The sequence below is a fragment of the Mixophyes fleayi genome, chromosome 3 (assembly GCF_038048845.1).
Source record: "Mixophyes fleayi isolate aMixFle1 chromosome 3, aMixFle1.hap1, whole genome shotgun sequence".
Lineage (NCBI taxonomy): Eukaryota > Metazoa > Chordata > Amphibia > Anura > Limnodynastidae > Mixophyes > Mixophyes fleayi.
Window position 1 is genome coordinate 222,498,415 of NC_134404.1, and position 21,516 is coordinate 222,519,930.

Below are 21,516 nucleotides of genomic sequence, written 5' to 3' on the forward strand. Positions count from 1 at the left end.
TCCTTTACTAGATTAATTTAACCTCATGGTTTGTTTTTAATCTAGCACGTATGGATCTTATCAAATAGTCATTTTGCATCCAAATAGCACAGATATAGATGGCATTTGTGGATGGTAACAACATATATAGCCTTTTTAAGAAGGATTAATAAAGAATTATGATTTTAATACAAACAGGTAACAGATTAGTAGTAAACTATAGAGTGCCCCTATTATTAGAGAACTTTCTTTAATGAATGTATGTCTATCATTTCTTTTGGAGTAGCACCTCTTCTCTATTCATTAACAAATAATATTGAAATCCTTGATAGGAGGCTAAATAATACAATTGAGCTATTCTTGTTCACAACACAAATAAATATTTAATGTTAATTCTGTGCGGAGGTTCACAAATGTTTCTAATACAGCACAGATATAGAGTTAGTGTCAGTGTTACCTGAGGCTACTTCCCTGTCCCGGAGTCCTCACGTACAGAGGCGGGGTGAGGGGAAGGTAGATTAGCCATATGTGTATACAATTGTCTCATTCCCTCTATTGTTGGATTACCTTAACTGGTCGCTAAAGAGAGTCTAAACCTTAACTTGAATCTGTAATTTGCTTTTTCTTACTGGAAGAAGATGCTGGTCTATTTCATACAGATGAATATTTACAGCATTAACAATAATGGAGAGTATGATCAGTTTACAACAATAAACAATTTTACAATAATAGGATGCTCTGTTTTTTTTTTTTGGTTTGTTTTTTTTGTTTTTTTTAGATTTCTTGACGTTATATTGCTAATATTATTAAACAGAACTTGCTTTAAGCACACATGGCTTTATCATGTAAGGGCTCAAACCCAGCAGTGATTTTAAATACTTGCACAATCCATGTAAATGGGTCTGACAGTACAGACTTTTATTTCTACTGTAACCATACCTTATTGACGTTTTTTACACGTGTTGCATTTTACAGAGCGCATCTTGTTCTATGTTTCGCTTTTACCTCATGTAAATGCATTGGGGAAGCCTTTAGGATCCAAGATAATCGGGTGCTAATAATAAGAGGTGCAATAAATAAACAATATAAAATTGTATAAAAATGTAATACTAAATAATATATGGCTGGGCTCAAAGCACATGCTGCAGGTCAAAAAAAGGATACTATTACTTATACTTAAATGTCAAAAAAAACTAAAATAAAGAAAGAAGAGCTGAGCTGGGTTGTGTCCACAGCGCATATACACAAATGTCAATCATATACTGTCATGTAATATTCTGCCTTGTCTTTAAAACAAGGAGCAACAATCTAAAGAGTACAAATGCAGGGTCTCATACAGAGTTGGATGTAGAATTGTTGAAGATAACATCTCAAAAAACAGCTCCAACATGGGGGCAATAGAGAGGACAGTGGACAGAGAGAAAGACGTGTAATGCAGTACACATAACATTAAGTGACAGCCTATGGTGGCTTGCCGACGGCGTAACACTAGGCTAGATTTTGCACTGTTAAACAATAGAATTTGATTTGAAAAAAACCCAAAAACACTCTGTTAAGAGTATACAAACTTTTCTTTATTTTTTTTTTTCTCTTAACGCTCAACTAGTCACAGCTGGGAAGGGGAAAAGTGCCAGCAAGTCAGAAGCATAAGTTCTGCCAGGACATGGGACCGAGAATTTGTTTTAGGGCAGTATAAATCTGAAAGTTTGTTCTTTCAAATGGGCAGTGTTTAACCAGATAATGTAATATATTAACTTGCAGACTGCATGATGGTGAACTTTTGACCACTGGAAAAAGCAATTTGTTAAATGTCTGGCACATTTAATGCCAGCCCAACCCAATAAAAACAGATTACGTTCCATTAGTGCTTATAGACTTATTTTATGTGTGTGCTCTAAAAGCAATGCAAAAAAGCTTTTGTAAACTACTTATGCTCATTCTTCACATGAGAATTATAGTTGTTGTTTTGTAAAAATTTTAAATGTTGGAAAGACTCAATCCAACTGCATTGTAAATCTACTTTTTATATATCACATTAGGGACTTTTTATTTATTTTATTTCAGAAATGTTTGTATGCAGTTTGTTTAAAAATTAAAACAGATTTTACATATTTTAAAAAACATTTATTAATGCAGAGATTTGACTTCATTCATAATATCCACATTTTGTGTAGCCGTTTATAAATAAGGCAATAGCTCTACAGAAGTTTTGTACAAAGTTAGATATTAAAGATACTTCATTACATAAGCATGAAAATGTCTGTCCCCTTTTGCATGTAATAGCTGCATGAGACCTAGGAGACTGGAAGGAAATGTATAAAATGAAATTGTAATATTGCTAAAGCCCTATTAGCTCAATGAATGTTAATAAACTCGGATGACAAATGCAGTCACGTGACTGCTGTATTGTTTATTGCAGAAGTGAGTGAGCTCTCCCCATTGACATGGAGAAAGCTGATAACATCATTTTTATTCTCTTTAATTAGGCGCTACAAAAGTTCTACAGCGTTGTACATAGTAGATATCATTAGGAATCGTCATTGTATTTCTAGATTCCGTGTAATCTGAACTCAAATGTGTGCGAATACACTGTGTATATTCGTGGTGTTAATCGCAGAGGGGGGGATATAGGGGTAGATATGTCCTGCATGGTGTGTCTGTCACCTTAGGATACCAGGGGTCGCCAATCAAGATTCACTGCCCAACTCTAAATACATATTTTAGCTATAATTATCACAACACACTGTGTAAAGAATCTCTTTGGATCTGTTTATTGATGCAAGAGTAACAGATCAAATTAGATCAATAAGATGAGCAGGTAGGTGCTCTAAGGACCAGCCCTCTGAGGATTAATCAGGTCTTTAGTCATGGTTTAATGACCATGGTATTGTTGGTTATCCAGGCCACTGAGTAGTTGTTGCGTTCTAATCAGATTAGGCATTGTCCCTCAATGAATGCACTGGTGGGTTAAACCCAGGCAGGTAGCCTGACTCAATGAATCAGACTGTTACTGAAACTGATGCAGGTAAAAGAGAAGACAGAAGACCCTCTTTGGTTTGTCACTCACTCTATATAGTCTTGTTTCTGACCACATACCCTCTCAGGGAGTTATGGCTGCTGTAGTCTGTTATGTAATATCCCAGGCAGTAATGTAGGTTACACTTTGCTGCTGTGCAATTGTAAACACAATCTCTTTTGTGAGGAGTATCACAAGAGAAACTGCCTTCACTCTTATGAACACACAGGGATAGAGGTAGACTCAGTTTCCCAAATCCAGCCCTCGGGGAACTCTAACCGTGCATGCTTTTCATATGTCTTTGCTGGAGCACAGGTGTATTCATTACTGACTGACACATGGTACAAGGGGATTCAATTGTGTCACATGTGATACTGTGAGACCTGGAAAACCTGCACTGTTAAGAGTCCCTGAGGACTGGATTTGAGAAAACACTGAGAAGGACTATTCAACAGGGGAAGTCACTCTCTGAATTCGGGCAGGTGACGTTCACTAATAGGTTCCCTTCCCACCAGTTGATTGAGAAACATCTGTACAGTAAAAAATACCTAAAACGCAGGTTATGCAGTTATTTACCTCTGCTGATTCTTCTCAACCATTTCTCCAGAGTTCCTGTCACAAAGGTTCTGTCAGTCTCTCGGATAAAATCCCCTCACTCACCAGATGGGATAATTTTTCCCCTCCGAAACAGTCGGTCTTCTCACTGATGGCTGTTTTTTTTTCCTCAAAGAGCCGCCTTTCTCTCCTCTCACAAGTCTCTTTTCAGGTGGACTGCTTCTCCGTTAAATTCCTCTATATTCCTCCATATGCCCTACCTGACAGGACTTACCGCTGTCTCTTGCTTGGATCTCTGATCTTATCTTAAACTTCCAGCCTCATGTCTCAATCTCCAGCTCCACCCACTTGCTCTCAGTCTTCCTGTCTCTAACGTAGAGTGCTCCTGTGTAATCTTCTAGGTTTTGGAACAAGGCCAATAACCATAATTTCCATCATAGGGTTACTATGTTTCTTCTCCAAAAAATAAAGTCAGAGCCCAGAGGTGTTCCTTGTGATGGACCGGCATCCTGGCCACCACTAATGGCATCTACACCTGATTTCATTAAGGCACTGTATATTAGCAGTCATGCATTTTATTGAGCTTGGGTCGTTGTTCTGTCTATGGCAGTTGCGGCTCCAATAAAATGGTACTGGAGTGTCTGAGTTCCAAGAGGGAGGCTGTAGAATCTAGAGATAGCCTGGCAGAGAGCCAGGCATGTTATGATAGTGTATACAGTTAGGGCATGATGCTGCTAACCTGTCCTGCATTTGATAGAGACCAAAGTGTAACTAAAAACAGAGTGAGGTAAACCTGGTACCTGTAGGTGTACAGTATGCCGGTGTGACCGTACTATTGTAGAGGTAGAGAGAGAGTAAGAAATTCAGTTTTCATGTAAAGTGATTCCACTGCTACATGTAACAACTATGTGTTGAAGATAAACGTTTGAAGATGTATGTGACTGTAAATAAACTACCTTATTTCTTTCAACCAAATGAGATGAACTGACACTCATTAATTTCATCGCTGGTAACTGTACTATGCTGCATCTGCTTTACTGTTGCTAAACTTCATGTACAGAGACACTTTTGAAAACATTTGACCCACAGTAGCCTGAAGATAGAGAGACTGAGCTACACCTGGCTGGTTGTCTGACAGGTACAGGGAGGTAGGAGATAAGGATGGCACACTACCGCCAACCGCTAGGCAAAGGGGTTACATGTATATGTATAAGGTATTTTTATATGTAAAATATATTTTGTTAAAAAATAAAATTCTGTTTTTTTAAATATTTTTTTGTCTTGTGCATTTTTGTGATGAGATAAATGATGTTCATGCATGGGGTAATTCAGTTAAATAAGAATGAAGAAAGATGTTAAGGTAAAGACCTATCAGCAATGTTTCCCTTCTGTCATTTTACTATCCATCTAAAGAGAGATCTTTGCAGTTTAATGTTCTGAAATGTGCAGCTGAAACAGACTTGTCTTGATGGGAAACTCTTGAAATGGTTTCCTGTCCTTCCACACTAAATAAGCATTAGTTTAACAGTGAATGTGCTGATTATGTTGGATCCTGGTAAAAATTGTTCATGGGTTAATATTCATAGTTTCCTTAGAGAAGTTGGTGGTTTTTAGGCTTTTATTCACTATAACTGCTGGAGTGTGCAACTGTTCTGGGTCCTTGTTTGTTCCTTGGTCTAGCAATCGGATAAAGGAATTGATTGGTTTGTTATCAATGCTATAGTCGTCTTCTTCCATTTACAAAAAAGACACTTACTTCGTATTTGAGTGTAATTTAGTTACTGTATTTTTTTCTGAAGTGGTATATAATGGTCTTTAAGATGGTGTTTCAGGCCCAACACAGAAGCATGAAATTTGTATTGCAAATTTTGACTTCGTAAGCTTCACCACTGATTGTAGTCGCAAACAACCCTCTTCGGAGTCTTAAAACCATCTAAGAATAACAAGTAACAGATATTAAGTAATATATTTGTATTGAGACTGTATTGTCATTAGGAACTTCTTATCCGAGCACGGTGGCTTAGTGGTTAGCACTTCTGTCTCACAGTGCTAGGGTCATGAGTTCAATTCCCGACCATGGCCTTATCTGTGCGGAGTTAGTATTTCTCCCCGTGTTTGCGTGGGTTTCCTCCAGGTGCTCTGGTTTCCTCCTATACTCCAAAAAAACATACTAGTAGGTTAGTTGGCTGCTATCAAAATTGACCCTAGTCTCTCTTTTTCTCTCTCTGTCCGTGTGTCTGTGTGTGTGTGTGTGTGTATGTGTGTGTGTGTATGTTAGGGAATTTAGACTGTAAGCTCCAATGGGGCAGGGACTGGAATGAGTTCTCTGTACAGCGCTGCGGAATCAGTGGCGCTATATAAATAGATGATGATGATGATGGTTTTAATCAGGGGTGTTCAACTAGGAACCTGTTGGACAAATGAAGCTTTCCAGGGCTTCCTTTTTAGTCCCTGACTCACCAGCATCTATTTATAATTTATGTGCACTCTCCCCTCCTCCAAAATAACGCTCTTTTGTTAATTACATTTGCCACCATGTTCAGCAAATTGGGGCTTCCTCACTCCATGATCCCCTCCTTTACCTGAAACTAAAAACTCACTCAACACTTGTTTTGACTGTATGACGCAACAAAGCCTTCCACTGCTGTCACCCAGACTGTATGACATGGTTTCATAGAGCTCTGGATAGACTTTAGTCCTGAAGCACCAGACGAGCTGGCGCTCTGCTTCAGATAATGGGAGGCACCATTATTTTCTAAACGTGCAGGGCATATTTCCTTTTAAAGGTGGAGTTGCGCCTTTAACAAGATTGGTATTTGAAGAACCGTTCATGAAATTTCCTTACTGTCCTCCTTATGCATCTCAATATGAAAATTGTTTTGTTCTCTTATGTTTTGTTGCCAATTGTAATGTTTAGTAAAACTGTATTAATATCTGCAGGTACTCACAACCCCTCCACGAAGAGATTGCTCTTCACAAGCATCTCAAACACAAGAATATTGTCCAATATATGGGATCATTCAGTGAAAATGGATTTATTAAGATTTTTATGGAGCAGGTACCAGGAGGTAAGACAGTCAGAAAATGTATTTGCTTAATTGTGCCCCCACAGGGGAATGTATTTGTTAGACATAGTTTTGTTGTTACTCTGTGCAGGATATGTAGAAACAAAGGAGTTGTGCCTGACACTTTTTTGTCTGCACTTTGACATATTTTGAGTGTCATGCCCAATGATCTCACATACATCTCTTACCAGTAAGCCACACTCTCAAATTATTGTATTGCGAAAGGCTTACAATGCCAGCATATGATTCTGAGGAACAATATTTAAGGTTGAAGTGCATTGAAATAAATGCAAATTGTGCAACATGTGAATTTCAGCACTACGGACCTGATTCATTAAGGAACATAAATCCCAATACGTGCAGTATTTTCTGGAAAATTGCTCTGCGCATGCTCAGTATGAGACTCTACGCCAGTGAGCGCAAGTGCATGCAATTCATCTTTGAATGCAAACGACACTACTGCCTGCGATTTTAAGGGCGGAACGGGGTACGGAAAGGGTACATGCATGTAGTCAATGTACAGTTATGGTGTGCCAAGGTGATTACACACACATCTATCCGATTCAAGCTCTGGGCATTTATGAGGTACATATTATCAGCCGTATCATTTGCACAATCTGTAGGGCAGGTGTAAATGCAGAGTGATAGTGATGACTGTCGCATATGCTTGTCAAAACATGTTTGTAATCGAGAGCAACTGTAAAAATGCATTTTATGTACAGTAGGCATTAATAATCCTGATGTATTTCATCTAAAAAGGAAAAACACTTATTTTTTTTTATGTACTTTCATTAATGATTTTATCATTAACAGGTGTTAAATGTATTTCATAATTTTATTTTTGATCTATGCGTTCTGATGGGACTTTATATATACATATACGTTGTGCGTTCCTGTAGTGTTGCGTCTGTCTGCATACAGATATTGCTGCGTACTTAGACCCGTATTCAACGTATCTTGATATCCTCTTTTTTTAAAATATGGGCATACCTGTTTGCATTTATCATCAGTTTTACGCTCACTTTGAATGAATCAGGATCTATATGTTAATTTCCGTATAAGAGTTTGAATGGTTTTCAGTTCTCGTTGCCTTTGTATAGTATATGCAAGTTCATTATGCTGAAGCAATCAGCTGAAATTAGAAAAGAATTTTATAAATGCTAGAAGTGATCATTTTCATTAGTCTAAATAGATTTCAGAAACTGCTGAAGGCTGAAGTGTGTGGTAGCAATTACCATAATGCCCAAGAAGATCTTTGGGTTGCAGAGCAGCACAAATAAAGTACCAGTGTAAGATGAGACACAAACAGGTAGTCATGAAGCAGTTAGTGGTTGCTAAATTGTAGCTTCTATTATTAGACAGACAGTTGTTTGTGTGTCTGGAGATCTATATATATACATTCTGTCAATATAAAGTGTACAAAGTCAGTTACTAATGGCAGACATATAACACATTTAGTATTCGTGCATACAGCTACACTTTGACTTTCAGGCTGTGCTCCTGTGTAAATTACAAGTGTTGTGTAACTGTTTGAAGAATTGCGAACTGAGATGCAAAACTTCAAGTTTCTGCCTGTTTTCCATTTGGACTATTCCCTTTATTCATTTCAACTTTTCTATATTTCTCCTAAAATGCTTATCATTCGATAAGTCCCGTGGGCAAGTGGACATTGGAATTGTCTTCATTTCATGCTCCATCATTGCATATTTTATTATTTATTTTTTTTGTAGGTAGAATTACTCCTAGAAATGCATTCTATTACATGTATAGGTAAACCCCCAATCATTTCCACCTCTGAGGGGGTTTAAAATTGGAGTTATTTTTACATATGGAAAGTTACAGTGTGAGCTTCAAAAGACCTGCACATTACTTTTAATCACAGTTAAAACAGTATATTTAAGCAAAGATAGATACATCTATCTGTAACAACATATTAGCAGGCATTTTAAACAAGTGTTACAAGCTGTAACAAAAAAAACTGACGACAAAGCAGGAAGGAGCTGGGGGCCGCAGGTGAATGTTTGGAGGGCCACATGCGGCTCTAGGGCCACCCGTTGCCCATCAGTGTAATATAGCCCTTTGCCAACCTGGAATCACCTCCAAAATACTCAGTACATTGTATGGGGGGTTTTTTCTGCATGTTAGTGAGATACAGTTGCCAATTTACCTAGTTCCTCCAATCCGTAGTAGACAATAATCGTTGATAGAAAAAGTCTGTTTTCAAGTTCCAGATGATCCTGTGTTTCACCTAATACTAAAATCCTTGTTATTTTACCTAGTTAACACTGTTAAATCTTTGGTTGACTGTTTATTGGAAACAGAAGCAAGAACCCACCTTGAGGACATGGTTGTGAACCTAGGGGGAGGGTAATCACTCCCTTAAACATGAACATCCCCTTGACACATGAGGCATAGCCTTATAAAAATAAAATGGTGGGCCTGTAAAGTACTTGGCAAACCGTCTGGAACGTCTCCTAGATTCCCCCCTCCCCCCAATCCACTGCAACTATGCCCCTCCTTTGTTATGATTGATGTTATTTCGTTTACCCTTTTATCTAGATGGTGGTAGTTAGTTGGTGAGATGCTTTGTCCATGGTCTGACGCTGACCGATACCCACATTCAGGGGCAGGCTGGGCTGGTCCCATAGTGAGCTACTTTGGGCTGGTTCATTGGGCCACCTGCATCTTTTTACCATTAAAATAGGCTGCTTAGTCGGGTCATGATCCCCGGGCTAAAATTTGTCAGCCCTCCCCTGCACCACATTGTAATATGTATTGATTCCCAGATAAAGAATTAAAGGTAAAAGACCCTCCACCCTCTTGCATCTTTTAACTAATTCAGCTCCATAAGTGACGCTTAATTGGAAAATAATCATGTAACATGGAGACTCCAATAAAGGTTTAATATAAATTCCATCAACATTAATGCAAAATAAATCCCAGCCTGCTCCAAACCATACTCCTAGCTGTGACTGTATGGGCCAAACTCTTCCCTGAACAAGAGACTTTAGAGGACCCATTCTCATTTGCTGTGTGCAATCTTTCAGGCAAGGACTCCACAAGAGTTAAATCTGCCATTAACTGTATAGTAGAGTTCTGTTTCTATGTGATATACAGATGTTGCACTTATCAAAATTATAATTTTTTTCACGTGCTGCTGCTTTGAGCAAACACATTGCGTCACATATGTTTTCCAAAACATCATAATGAAATTCCTTGCAGTATATGGCACTTTGGGAGAGTCATACTATCGATATCAGTTGAATGTAAAAGTAATCAGCACATGCATGCTGTGCTTTTTGAATCAATTTACTACGCTTGAATCCCATCTTAAATTTATGAATTGACAGCATCTGAAAATATGCTACATCACCTCTTTTTGCCTTTACAGAAATTTGTTCTGCACATTGAAATGGTGATGATGATGATGCTCTGCACTGCTCCACAAAACAAGGAGCCCCAGTGCTTCAGTAATAAAAAATGAACAGAGTTTGAGCACCAAATCTTAACAATTTAGTTTAAGCATAGGCAGGAAAACACACATCCCAATTATCATTTGTGCAGATGGAATTTAATGTGCTCTTTCTTTACTTACCTATTTTTGGATCCCAGGCGTCCTTTGCCTAAACCGCTTCCTGTCGTGGTTGCCCCTATTGCCAAACTGCAGAGGGCACTTTTTGGAGCAGAGAGAGAATGAATAAAACCTATTTTTGTACGTAGCATCTTTTGCCCAATAGGATTGATAGCACTTTACATTGTTGCAGACGGTGAGGCAGCCATCTTGGATGTGCTCAACTGCTACTCTATGGAATCATTCAAATCATTCCTGCCCCTTTGGGGTTCTCCACCTTGTGTTTTATATTATTGGATCCTCAAGTTTTTTCTGATAAAACTGTAACTCTTATAGCTTATTATTTACCAATTTATTCAACACAAGAAACATTTAAATTACACCAGTATGGCAAACAACAACTGTATCTAGTACAGAGTTGGTGGAGGTGGATGTGTTTTATGTAAGTGGGAAAGAAAATCCACAAAGGTGTAATGATCCTTTTACTTTGATACATGTGAAAAGTTATGAGGCCGGGCCGAATGACCGGTCTCGCAGTCTCATAATTTGCTTGGTTCCAAACCTAGACAAGCAGTCATGTTAATAATGATGCAAATATGTGCAGGCTATGAATGGTCTGCAAAGAAACAGATCTAACCTCCCACATTTATGCAAAAAGTGGAAAGTAACAGCTATGACAAAAATGAACATCTCTTTAGCAGAGAAGACAAGCACTTAGATGACACACACTTATGTTAACTCACCACAGCTAAACAGTGTTCTTGTTACTACTAATAGAATAAGTGTAAAATCTTCATGCACACTAAAATAAAAATAAGCAAAACTGATCTGCTTTTCTTAAAGACTAAGATTAATTTCCACACTGATGAAGGCTGGGGTTGAGTTTACTACGGTGTTTACAACTTGTCTCCTGTGTCCAGTTCAGATCTGTTCTATTTAGGCTTTCTGTGTACTGCACAACCCACTGTTCACAGAAGAGTGTGCTCGCATTGCTCCTAGATCAGAACCTAATCATTCACCAATAAACAACTTGAATTAAAAGTAGACAACAATAACTTTAATCATTCTTGTCTTTAGACACATTTTGTATTTTTGGTGCTTCTTTTATGCTTCTCACAAGTACACGAGAAGGAGCACAGTATGACATTTTGTTTTATTACAGGAAGCCTTTCTGCTCTTCTTCGATCAAAATGGGGACCTTTGAAAGACAATGAACAAACTATTGGATTTTATACTAAACAGATCCTCGAAGGCTTGAAATATCTTCACGACAATCAGATAGTACATCGAGACATAAAGGTCTGTGTTAAGTTTGTATATTAAGAAAGATTAATTGAGGGAGACGGATAAAAGTGCTGGCACTATATGTGTACAGATTAGTCTTCAACAGTGGTGCAAAATGCTTAGACGACACCAATTATAGAGCCAAGTACTAGATATCCATAGGTTTAAAGAAGTCTACTCACCAGTGTGATTAGGCACGAACAACCATCTCTACCTAATTAGCTCAATGATCTAATCTAGTACTAGTAGTCTTAGACACTTCCAGTGAGAGACACTCACAAACAGCTGTCCAATATATAATTTAAAATCCTGTTACGTTCTGGAGCAGGATAATTGACCATAGCCAGGGAGGTGGCAGAAATCTCACAAATGACAGTGGGCCGAGATGCCAGCTCCACATTGTGATACTTACTGGAGAGAAGAGGAAGTCACTGGTAGGTGGAGTTCTTATTTGTAACATTAGAGACAGCATTTGTGTGATCTTGTCTGGTGCTGCTACCATAATTCTCACAGGCATTAGATGCCAAGGTACAAGGGGGGATATAAGGGAGGAGGGGTCATGCACATTTGGCATCCCAGCATCTGTTACTAAATATACCTAGGAAACAGTTTAAATAAAATGACCCAATACAAATTCACATATGCCTGTATCGGATACTAGTGCAGTATGTGCAGGACTAGTTCAGGAGAAGGTGTGTTGGGATATTTTAAATTGTTTAAATTTTAAACCTGTAGCTGCATTTTTCAACTGATTGAAAACTATTAAAGGATAAATAATATTTTACACTCTCTAGAAGACGGGATATATTAACTGTTACTCACACCTTTCAACATGGATAAAGTAAGCCCCACTCCCCACCCCTGTTCTGTCCACAAATGAACAAATTTTTCGTTAAGGCGCATTAATTTTGCAGCCCATTAATCGGGGTGTCCCGACAAAATTGGAACAGTTGGGAGGTATGTATTACCTGCAGTTACAAATGTTTTGCTGTTTACATTCAAATACCATATACAATCGCATATTGCACCTCCAACTCTCCTGCTCTTTGTCACGTCACTTAATGACATATTTCAATATATACTTGAAAAAGAGAAACATTTGAATAAATCCACTGCAGCAATAGATTGCTTTTAAAATATGCTAATTTGCCAATGCCATGTAGACAGAAAAAAAAAATGTGTGTGTATATGTGTCTAGGTATAGAAAAATAGTGTATATATTTTTTTTTCTTTTAAATGGTTATATTTTATTTTTAAATGATTACCTTTCATATTTGATCACTTGTAATAGGTCAGTACAACTTTTGTTGTATGTAAACATTCACTTTAAATAGATAAGTCTTTTATTATCTGAATATTCAAATGAGATTTATAAGCAGTAGTGAACAGTGTTATACTGTGATATTGCTATTAATGCCCATTAGTACATAGCTTTATTGTTCTTTGTACAAAATTCTATGCTATTACAGAAATGCCCATTACACCATTCACGATACTAGTTAACAGGTGATACTTTAGTAAATGACTGGTACCATTTATATTTACCCATGATTTATAGCATGTATTTTCATGTAAATACAACTGTATGCATCTTGCAGTAGACATGAATGGGCATAATCTGGTATCCTGACATAAAGTACTTCGTTATGGCTAAATCAGTTTCCCATGTGAGCTGATCTTACTGTAGAAGTGTAAATATATATTCCCACTCTACTGAATTAATTAATATTCTTTTCTCAATTTTAGGGTGATAATGTCTTGATAAACACATATAGTGGTGTCCTGAAAATCTCTGACTTTGGGACATCTAAGAGACTTGCTGGTATCAACCCAAATACAGAAACCTTTACTGGTAAGCGTTTATACCCTTGTGTATGATGGCAAAAAGATATTTAGCGTACTTGCCAACATTCCCAATTAGAATTAGTAAAAATTGGTCATTTAAGAATCACTGCATTCTTCCCCTGATAAAATAAATAGTTATATTCAAAATTACAGCCAAATGGCTTTCATATCATAAATGTTACTAAAGAATAATATTATATGAAGGTATATTTATAGTTAATGATACAAAGATATTCCGCTTTTTTAAGTTATTACAAGTGACTTTAAATGAAATTCTTCTTTATAAAATTTGAATGTATCAACTGATACCCCATTCATACTGCACCAAAATCCAGGGTTTTTGCCAGGGCGAGCTCAAACGACCCGGGTCTTGGTGCAGTATGAATGGTACAAGTCAAAAATCCCGGGTCTAAAAACCCGGGTCGGACCCGGGTTACCTGCACTATGAATGGTGCAACCCGGGTTGCACAGAAAACAAGCTGATTGGCTGTCTGCCTGTCTCTGGAGGATGATGTCATCGGTGGGAGCCTGTGGAAGATTCGAGAAGGAGTTTAGGAGAAATGGTGGATGACATCACCATTTTTCAGCCAATGAAAACTGCTCTGGTGATGACTCCCACAAATTGCCAGGGCACAGACTTGTGCAGTATGGATGGGGTCAACCCGGGAAATTCCCGGGTCCGAGGTGCAGTATGAATGGTGTTTCTGAGCTGGGACGCTCCGAGCCCCGGCAAAAACCCGGCTTGAAAAACCCGGGATATTGCCGGGGGGGCAGTATGAAAGCGGTATTCGAAAACTCTTCCATATTGATATACCTACTATGATTGTAAGTTTTCTGTTTTCCTTTGAGGTCTAATTTCTATTCTTAAAATACTAGTTTTAATAATTTTAATTTGCTTTCCATTAGTATTCGTTCCACCCAAAAAAGGACCTCCTCCACTGTGTGTAGTTGGCAAGTCCACCTTAATAGTTATTTGCTTTATTTTCGTTACAATTGCTGTATTTGGAACTAGACTGGTCCTTTAAATCTCTCAGTAGATATAAATAATAGCAGGAGTACCGATACAAGGCAGCCACACATGAGTCAATCTAGCCGCTTGGCGCAATCGGCAGGATAAGTGTTCAGCAGCAATATGGTGCAATTGTATGAAGTTTGTGACTCATTTTTCAACCTTTCCATCTGACCATAGGGGCTGGTGGCTAAGTGGGGTGGTGGGCAGGTTCTGAAGAGGAAGGCAGGCTGTGGTAATAGGGACTGTTGACAACGTGGTGAGCAGGTAGTGAGAACAGGGACTGGTGTTGAGGAGAATACATAGGGACTGCTACTGAGGAGACGGACCAGAAGTAAGGATGGTTAATGGTGGTAATGTGAGGGGCTAATGTTTTCATTGGGACCAATACTTGTATCCTCTATAACAGAGGTGCTCAAACCCAGTCCTCAAGTGCTACCAACAGATCATGTTTTCAGGATTCCTGTCTGCAGAAACAAGTGGAATATTTACTGACCCAAGAAAATAGATTCACTCATCTGTGCATGATTAATGAAATCCTGAAAACCTGAACTGTTGGTAGCTCTTGAGGGACTGAGTTTGAGCTCCTTTGCTCTATCCCTAGTAGCTAAGTCAGTGAGCTGTTGGGACTATGCACCATTTTGTCTTAAGACCTAGTATCGAAGTTTATTCTCCAGGCAGATTCACCTTCATTCTCTGGATACATCAAAACATACGCTGAGATCTGTGTATGGTAAACAATTATAGCTACACAGCAGATCTGTTTTCATTTTATAAAGCCTTTTAAAGGATTGGGGGAATTAGATAATGGTTTAGACACGGCTGTTTCTCTTAGTGTCTTGATCAATTTTAGTAAAGAATGCCTTTAATATATTTACATTACATTATATCTCTAAAATTTAAGAGTCTCTCCTCTAAACCACTGCTAATTGTGGGAGGAGGATAAATGAATGAAAAATTAACTACCAATTATAACAAATAATTGTATACAAGTGTTACAAGCTATAACAAACAAATCTGACGATAAAGCAGGAAATAGCTGGGGGCCGCAGGTGAAATAAAAATATCTCTCTTGATATGTGTTGTCAAAAAAAAAAATAACACACCCACCAATATATAATATACTTGAATAGATGAAAGAAAAGGTAAAGCCCAACAATACCAGGAAAATTGATGAATTTTTAGTTTTGCAATAAAATCAAAGACAATGTGGGAGTCAAAGTTTTTAAATCTCTCGGGGTGAATAATTGATACACTCGTCTTAAACCATTGCTGAATGGGGTGTGTACTTGCAGTATAGCCTTCATGAATATATAGAAACCTGCATCACATTGAGAATGTGGCACCACTTCTTAATCTAAAAGGATCCACGTTCATTTACATATCAATAAATTAGCAAAGATTTATTAAAACAATCATACAATTTGTAATCTATGTAAAACTACACGCGTGTTGTAGGCAGTAAAAGGGAAGTCTAGACGAACAGAAAGTCTTCCTCCGCAGAACACAGGCGAAAAATGGTCTTCCTTTCAGTTTCATTCGTCAGTTGCATGCTTAACTGAAGTTACAAATTCTATAGAGTAATTTTGTATTTTAGGTTTTCCTTACTCCAAAGAAAATTAATACATTTTTAAAATGGCAAACAAATTTATATCTGAAGTGATACAATTATCTTCTAATGGTTGACATTTAATAAAGGGTAATATTCCTAGTGATACATACAATGCTATGTACAGTCCAGATTATGGTTTTACATTTCTTGTCTTTTGGTGGTTATGTTCAGTTTGCAGAGACATCATAGACCCTTGAAGGTTTCTAACATCTTAGAACGGTCTTAATAGTTTGTGTCCGTACATGTCTTTAAATGTACTGAGTACTAAAAACTATTTTAAAGTGTTTTGATCTAATATACCATTTTATTGAAAGACAACAGGTATCTTGTGAAAGTTCTGGTTAAGATGTTTGACATTGATTTGTATTATATGTATCACTGAAATCTACTATTCTGTTTTCAGCTATGTTTGGCCCAGAAGGCTATCTGTAGCAAATGGTCTGTTGTCCATGGGAATAATGCCTCCCCTATCCTTATCACAAGTGTCTGTAGGACATGAACACACATCTATATGTGTTATATGCTTTTCTTGTGTTCTATTTTAATTCACTTTTTGTGTTAACAACTTTCTTCTAGTAGAATTAGCATTGTGAGAGTGGTTTTCCACAGTGCATATTATACGCATTTTAATAGTCATGAAAAGTGCATTTGAAACAAAAAAGTTTCAAAACTGCTTGTATGGATTCTTAGTTTTGATATTTCGGATACAAATGTGTACCTATATATTTTTGGACGTTGTCATTTTAGGTCTAGTGGTCATTTTGCTTCCGGTGGTCAATATCAACTGATTCTGCAATTTGCCATGTGTGAATTGATGCAACGTTTTTTTTTTCAGGCACTCTTCAGTATATGGCTCCAGAAATAATAGATAAGGGACCAAGAGGATACGGAAAGCCAGCAGACATCTGGTCTCTGGGCTGCACAGTAATAGAGATGGCTACAGGAAAACCGCCCTTTTATGAACTAGGAGAACCACAGGCTGCCATGTTCAAAGTAAGGTCACTTTAATTTTGTGATCATATATAGATGTGACTGTGAAAATAAGGTATCATAATATTAAGTGTTCATTTTTTATTTACAAACATCGTTGTGTATTAATGAGTTTAACCATCTTGGGACAGAATACCTATAGCATATTGTTGCATTCTGAAACCTCATTAGTTACTTTTATTTAATCAAAATCATCATATTGTGCTTATCTATTATTTCTGTCGCCTCCCAATTATATGGCATAACTTAATTTGAATATTCTCTCTAATAAAATGCTAGTCAACAAGTTATCAATTCTGATCAGATGTTAATGGACATGAAGGTCTGTTTGGACTGACAGGCTCAGCAATATTAAGCCAATTTGGTCTAAAACTGCCTTAATCTCTGCGTTTATGGATAGCCCAGAAGTAAGTGATAGTAAACAATGCCTATATACAAACAATTGATTTATTTTGTGCTGTATGAAATTCTCAAATATTCTGCAAATCTAATCATATATTGTTCTATACCATAGGTTGGCATGTTTAAAATCCATCCAGAAATCCCTGAATCCATGTCAGCAGAGGCCAAGGCCTTTCTATTGCGGTGCTTTGAGCCAGACCCCGTGAAACGTGCCACTGCTATTGAGTTACTTATGGATGATTTCTTGAAGGTTTCGAGTAGAAAACGAAAGTCCCAACTTAAGTTGTCAGGTGACCCAATATGCATGTATCCATCAATAAAAGCCTTGAGTGGATGATAACTAGTAAAACTCTTAGTCAATGATGGCATTTAAAGACCAATTTTCTGAAACAGTGGTTTTCACAACTTAGTTGTTTCTCAACCAAAGTGGTAGATATCACTGTTCATTCCCATGGAAAAGTGCAGGTGTAGTACACCACGGTTCATTACTGGTCAGTGCAGAGCCCCAGCTGGCCCAGAGTTGAAGCCACCAGCATTGAATCTTTGAAACAGTGAAATAAATTTCCTTTTAATTAATGTTATGGTATACTTCTATGGTATACTTCTGGAATGGTGTTGTCTAAAGTGTGGGTATTGCTATAATGATGAGGATAATGATTCCACATTGTAGTTTTTTTGGATGACTGCATTTAAAATTGTGAACACAAATGCTGCATCAAAAACACTGCTTCTGGTGACGATGGGACTGATAAGAAAATAGAGACTCGTATAGTTTACCGTGTATATAGCAGATTGAATAACTTTCATAGATTCCCAGGTGTTAACAATTGTAGGGCCATGTTTGTTTTTATCTTCATAAACTGGTTATAAGGAGTGTTTAGTTGTAGACGGGGAAATCATGAAAACACCATGCTGTTGATTTAAAAAAGAAAACAGTTGAGAGTTTTGATACATTTGAAAATAATAACAGATAAGTAGGTTCCACTTGCCTCATTTTCTTCCAGGAATGCACTATGTATGGAATAGTTTGATTATGAAATAATTATGGTAAAGTCTTTAGTTTTCTAGGATAAGATTTTCGTTTCACCTGGATACAAATAATGGACTTCATGCTGAGTTGGACATTCGCCCATTTGCATGGCGTAAAATCCACAATACTGCACATGCCCATAATAGAAGCTGCACATATATGCAGATTTACTCCTATCTGACACTTCTACCTGCTTGTGGCTTGAGCGAAGGAACAGGGGAGGGTTGAAGCTGGGTAACGTAGGTTGAGTACTGTACGGATGTGTTCAGGTAATTGCGAGCAGATGTAAAGCTGTCAGTAGCCGTATCATTTGTGGGTGCCTGAGGGCTGATGCAAATACACATTGTTTACTATTGCCAGCACTAGGTAACTGCTTCTGATTGGATAATTGGGAATTCACCTTTGAGGCTTATAGGTGTTTTTTGGTTTGTTTTTTTGTTTTTTGTTTTTTTATTTATTGTACATATATATGATTGTGCGTATTTCAAAAATAACTTTTGCTACTTTATTAAGTTGTTAATTTATTTATTACGATTATTATATCTTCTTTATTATATAGGGTTTTATATTTAAATTAAACCTAATAGTGAATGTGTTTTTTCGCTACAAAATGCTAACACACTGTCTTGTGCTTATGACATGTTGTGTATGTATGCCTGATGTAAACCTGACATATATTCTACTGGTCCTGAGCTGGATGTAACTTTTAATACGTACGCCTCAGCATATGGGAGTAAATATGCTATTTTTACATGCAGCTTTTTAGAGCTTCCTTTTTGGATGCTTATGCGGCCAACTCAGCATTAGCCACTATGTAGGCAGATCTCATGCCATAACTGATTTAATAGGCACAAAGCAGCATGCTGTGCTTTTGGAGGACTGGGAGGTATTATAATCTTATACATAATAGTTGTTTATATATGAAAGCTTTTTCTTACACATATTTACATACTTCTTTGTTTGTTTTTCTCACAGCTCTCTCTCTTGGATCAAATGGTAAGACTTCCATACAGTTATGTGTGATAATGTCATTACTATCTGATGATTATAGATCATTTATTAAAATAGATACCTCTACAGTTCAGCAGCGCAAACTAGGCATGTAAGCATGCAGGCATCCCTGTTTAGGTTTTTTTTTTTCCCTTCTAATACATATATATTTTTTAGAGGGACATAAGCCTGTGAAGTGCAAAGTTATTAATCAAGAACATATTCACTCACAAAGCCTAACAAACAAACACAACCCTGGATCAAATGCCTGACCTGGTAGAGCGGTCATGTAAAACTGTTAGCTACTGCTAGTGGGATTTACCATGTATGTGTAGTGGTATTTCTTTCTTTTGCTAATATTTGAACAGATTTAAGTGTCTTAACTACTACATACAGTGAATGTAAAGAAACATTAGATTACTTTTGGTCCTTTTGTTGTGCATATACATACATTAAAATGTCAGCAATAAATGTAATGTTGATTCTTCTTATATGTAGGTGTCTGCTCAGTTATGACAATAAAATTAGCTCAGAGATATATTTGCAATATAATGCACATTGGTGGTCCACATGGATAGCACAACTTAACGTTGCTTGAGGTTTAGTTAGTGGTCATTCAGAACATCTACAAGTAGAATGGTGATGTTCATATGTACTGCTCCTTTCTATGCAGAATTCCTGAGAAGTATATCGTTGCCAGTCCCAGTGATGGTGGAAGATACAAGCAGTAGCAGTGAATATGGATCTGTTTCACCAGACACAGACTTGAGATCAGAGCCTTTCTCATTTAAAAATAGAACGAAATCTTGCATAGACAAAGAAGGGAAAATTCAAAGAAGTTTTTTCCTTGGGTGAGTGTTGACTTTTCCTCGACCCCATGAATTCAAACTGTTCTATGCACATAAAGACTAATCTTAAAATAATTGCTTTAACCTTGCTTTGATAAATGTTAGTTAAGCCCTGCTTTTCTCAGACTGGAATCAATGTAGAACAATGTTTAAATGCCAATAATCCAAACCACCCACTTCCCATGTAGCAGAGTGGTGTAGTTCTGGAGATACTGCCCCCTGTAGTTTGGAGATACTGTCCAGTGCTGCAGCTGCCATGAGTCTGGAGAAGCCCCAATATTAATGTCTCTGTTCAAGGTTGTCTGTTGAAAATGCAATAGAAGAACAGAAGTTCTGCTACTTGGCATTGGGGGGAGAGCTGGAATTTTACTTTGATTTGCACACGCTTCTGTGTCATTTTCTCATTATATTTGCCTGCACACAACTTGCAGTTAATAGCAGAGTTTCCATTACATATGCACAAAGCTCCTGTGTGACATTAACCTTCAGCTAAAAGCAGAGCCTTTCAATAGCGTTTGCATTTGTCACTGTGCGTTTTAGTTTTGCATCTGAGAAGAGATTCCACTCATATTTCCCATTTAAATAAGTTTTATTGAACATTAGGATCCCTGATGAACAATTTGAAGATCACAGCGCTCCTCCTTCTCCTGAGGAACGAGACTCTGGATTCTTCATGTTGAAGAAGGATAGTGAAAGGAGAGCCACCCTTCATCGCATTCTCACTGAGGATCAAGATACGGTGGTTAGAAATCTGATGAAAACGCTAGACCAGGTAACCTGATGCTAAAATCTGATCTAGTGAGTCCAGACATTGTTGAGGGTTATGTGTCCTAAGCAAGACCAACACAAGGGAATCTTTGATGCATTATACGTGTATAATTATACATGACTGCGGCAACAGTTTATTTAAAAGCTGCTTCTGTCCATCAACCAGGTAGAAGTATCTCTCAAACAGTTTTCCAGTTCTACTAGTGGGACAGGGAAGTTATTTGCAAATTGTATCTCCTCGGTGGGGTGACCTTCTTTAAAGGATACACATTCACATGCTAGAAATAACATTACTTACATAGGAGGTCAAGTGTCACGTACAGGGTTATCACTTCTAATATTGATCTAATATAATAATAAAAGTCCATCTTGCAACTCTAGTAGATGGCTAATTTACATAGACACAGCCATTCATGATCTATCTGGGTACTTTTCTCCACTCCACTTCTGGGTGGGCAGATGAGTTAAAAATGTGGCGATGGAGGATACCTATAGCCTACCAGAACAGGACCACACTTGATGGTCAACGATAATGTTCGTCCAATTTGATCA

General features: G+C 37.6%; 1 protein-coding gene across 1 annotated transcript in view; it reads left to right on the top strand.

Annotated features, from left to right (window-relative positions):
- The window catches only part of MAP3K5 (mitogen-activated protein kinase kinase kinase 5), a 107,350-nt gene that overhangs the window by 72,127 nt on the left and 13,707 nt on the right, over nt 1-21,516 (top strand). The window contains exons 16-23 of the mRNA XM_075203153.1: nt 6,491-6,618; nt 11,349-11,485; nt 13,217-13,322; nt 16,772-16,929; nt 17,441-17,618; nt 19,334-19,354; nt 20,022-20,199; nt 20,800-20,968. Of these exons, the coding sequence (XP_075059254.1) occupies nt 6,491-6,618; nt 11,349-11,485; nt 13,217-13,322; nt 16,772-16,929; nt 17,441-17,618; nt 19,334-19,354; nt 20,022-20,199; nt 20,800-20,968 (1,075 nt within the window). The remainder of the gene's footprint in view (nt 1-6,490; nt 6,619-11,348; nt 11,486-13,216; nt 13,323-16,771; nt 16,930-17,440; nt 17,619-19,333; nt 19,355-20,021; nt 20,200-20,799; nt 20,969-21,516) is intronic.